General features: G+C 40.7%; 1 protein-coding gene across 1 annotated transcript; it reads right to left on the bottom strand.

The window, feature by feature from the left end:
* Positions 1-1,353: 1,353 nt before the first annotated feature.
* On the bottom strand, positions 1,354-1,800 carry LOC102862002 (keratin-associated protein 6-2-like). Its single transcript, XM_006886806.1, has one exon. The coding sequence runs from the start codon at positions 1,798-1,800 to the stop codon at positions 1,354-1,356; it is 447 nt and encodes a 148-aa protein (XP_006886868.1).
* Between the last annotated feature and the right edge of the window lie 454 nt (positions 1,801-2,254).

The raw sequence follows: 2,254 nt of genomic DNA, 5'->3' as shown, positions 1-2,254 counted from the left end.
GTCTGTTTGTTGAAATATGTCAACTGGTACACCATCAACTCCTGGAGCCTGGTTTTTTTGCCAGTTCCTTCAGAGCAATTTGAACTTCCTCCTTCATCACAATAGGCTCTTGCTCATATGTTATTTCATTAAGTTCTTCTGTGTCAGACAATTCCTTCTGATACAGTGACTCTGTGTATTCCTTCCATCTTCTCTTGATACCTCCTGAATCATTTAACATTCTACCCAAAGTGTCCTCAAGTATTGCACCCGTGGCTTGAATTTGTTTTTCAGCTCCTTCAGCTTAAGAAATGCTGGCGAGTTTGGCCCTTTTGATTTTCCGACTCCAGCTCTCTACACATTTCATTAATGTCTATAAACTATTTTTAAATTGTTGAATATATGAAATAAATCACCTTCTTCAAAATATGTAAGAAAAAGTATGTCTATCTGCCCATCAATAAAATTCAGATACTATAATGTAAATATCTTCTCTAACGTTCTCTAACATATCTTTTCCCTTCTTCACCCCTCATGTTCAAGTCTAATGTTGCTCTCTCAATATCTCTGAATACATCTTCATCTCCATTTTTCATTAAACTACTCTGATCCCTTCTTTCCATTTAATGTTCTCCATAATCTGTTAAAAAGTTGCCATTCATTCACTTTTGTCCCTTCCTGCTCTATTCTAGACACAAATATAATTTGTAGAACACAAATCTGAAATACTGTGTGATGGATGTTGAGGTGTATAAGGGCCTAAAGATGTAAAATATCGGGGGAGGGTGTAAAAAAACACCTCAAACTCATCGCCGTTGAGTTAGAATCAAGGCATAACAGATTCTCCAGTAGGTTTTCAGAGACTGTAAATCACATGAGCAGAAGTTGCCATGTCCATTTTCTTTACATAGAACTGCTGAAGTATCTGACCTGCACGGGAAGTGTCACCTTTGGGTTCACAGAACAACTTCTTACAGACTGCACTGCCGGCTCTTTATGATAGATCAAATGTGGTGGTAACCCAAATAAAAGGAGATGTAAACATCTCAAGGAAAATAGTAATTCACAAACAAGTACACAGAGATTTGCTAGCAAAAAAGAATCATTTTTATTGAGCATAAATTATTTTCCCAACAATGAGAAATTCAAATAACATAGAAAAGACATTACTAAAATAAAGGCTAATATTTGGAGAATAGTCAAATGTTATCATGGAATCATTGGACACAAAGATATCATTTTAGGAAATAAGTAATTGGAGGTCAATTTCATTGTTGAGAATGCAGTGTCTTGAACATAGAAATCTTGATATAGATAATCTTGAATCAGATGAGTTGTTAGAATTATGATTTCAGGTCCACAGAGAGTGGTGGTCTAGCAGCAAGAATAGCATCTTCTGTAGCAAAATGGTCGGTATCCACAGCAGCCATAGCCAGAGCCGTATCCACAGCCGTAGCCAGAGCCGTAACCACAGCCATAGCCAGAGCCATATCCACAGCCGTAGCCAGAGCCGTAACCACAGCCGTAGCGGGAGCCATAACCACAGCCGTAGCCAGAGCCATAACCACAGCCGTAGCCAGAGCCGTATCCACAGCCGTAGCCAGAGCCGTAACCACATCCATAGCCAGAGCCGTAACCACAGCCATAGCGGGAGCCATAACCACAGCCGTAGCCAGAGCCGTAACCACAGCCATAGCCAGAGCCGTATCCACAGCCGTAGCCAGAGCCGTATCCACAGCCGTAGCCGGAGCCATAGCTACATCCATAGCCGGAGCCATAGCCACAGCCGTAGCCAGAGCCACCATAGTAGTTGCAACACATGTTGTCTAGAGATAAAGTTTCAGTTGAGGATGGGAGAATGATTCTGATGTTTGAATGTCAAGTACTCTTCCAGGACCTTTATATACTGTGTGAAAGGGGTGGGGCATAGTGAATACAGACTCTGTAGACTCATTAGTGCAATAATTTTCATTTTTACAAAGTTCATCATACTAAGGACAACAGTATGTTCCCGTGGCTACACTCAAGATTGGCTATAGTCAATAAAGTCAGTAATAAGACACAGACACAAGCCATGCAATGCACAACTATGTCTTCTGGAATGTAAGCAAACCCTAATTTAGATTTCCTCTTCAGGAGCATTAACTCTCCTGTACTTCCATGCACACATATTTGGACAACGAGAGATGGCCTTGTCTGGAGATGACATCCAAACAATGGGGACTTATGATGGGACATGTTCAGGTTACACCTTTGAGAATGTAGATGAAGTACA

This window comes from Elephantulus edwardii, unplaced genomic scaffold, assembly GCF_000299155.1.
Source record: "Elephantulus edwardii isolate Elephantulus edwardi_28Jun2011 unplaced genomic scaffold, EleEdw1.0 scaffold00051, whole genome shotgun sequence".
In the NCBI taxonomy this organism is placed as follows: domain Eukaryota; kingdom Metazoa; phylum Chordata; class Mammalia; order Macroscelidea; family Macroscelididae; genus Elephantulus; species Elephantulus edwardii.
This window is presented reverse-complemented; position numbering and strand designations above follow the sequence as displayed.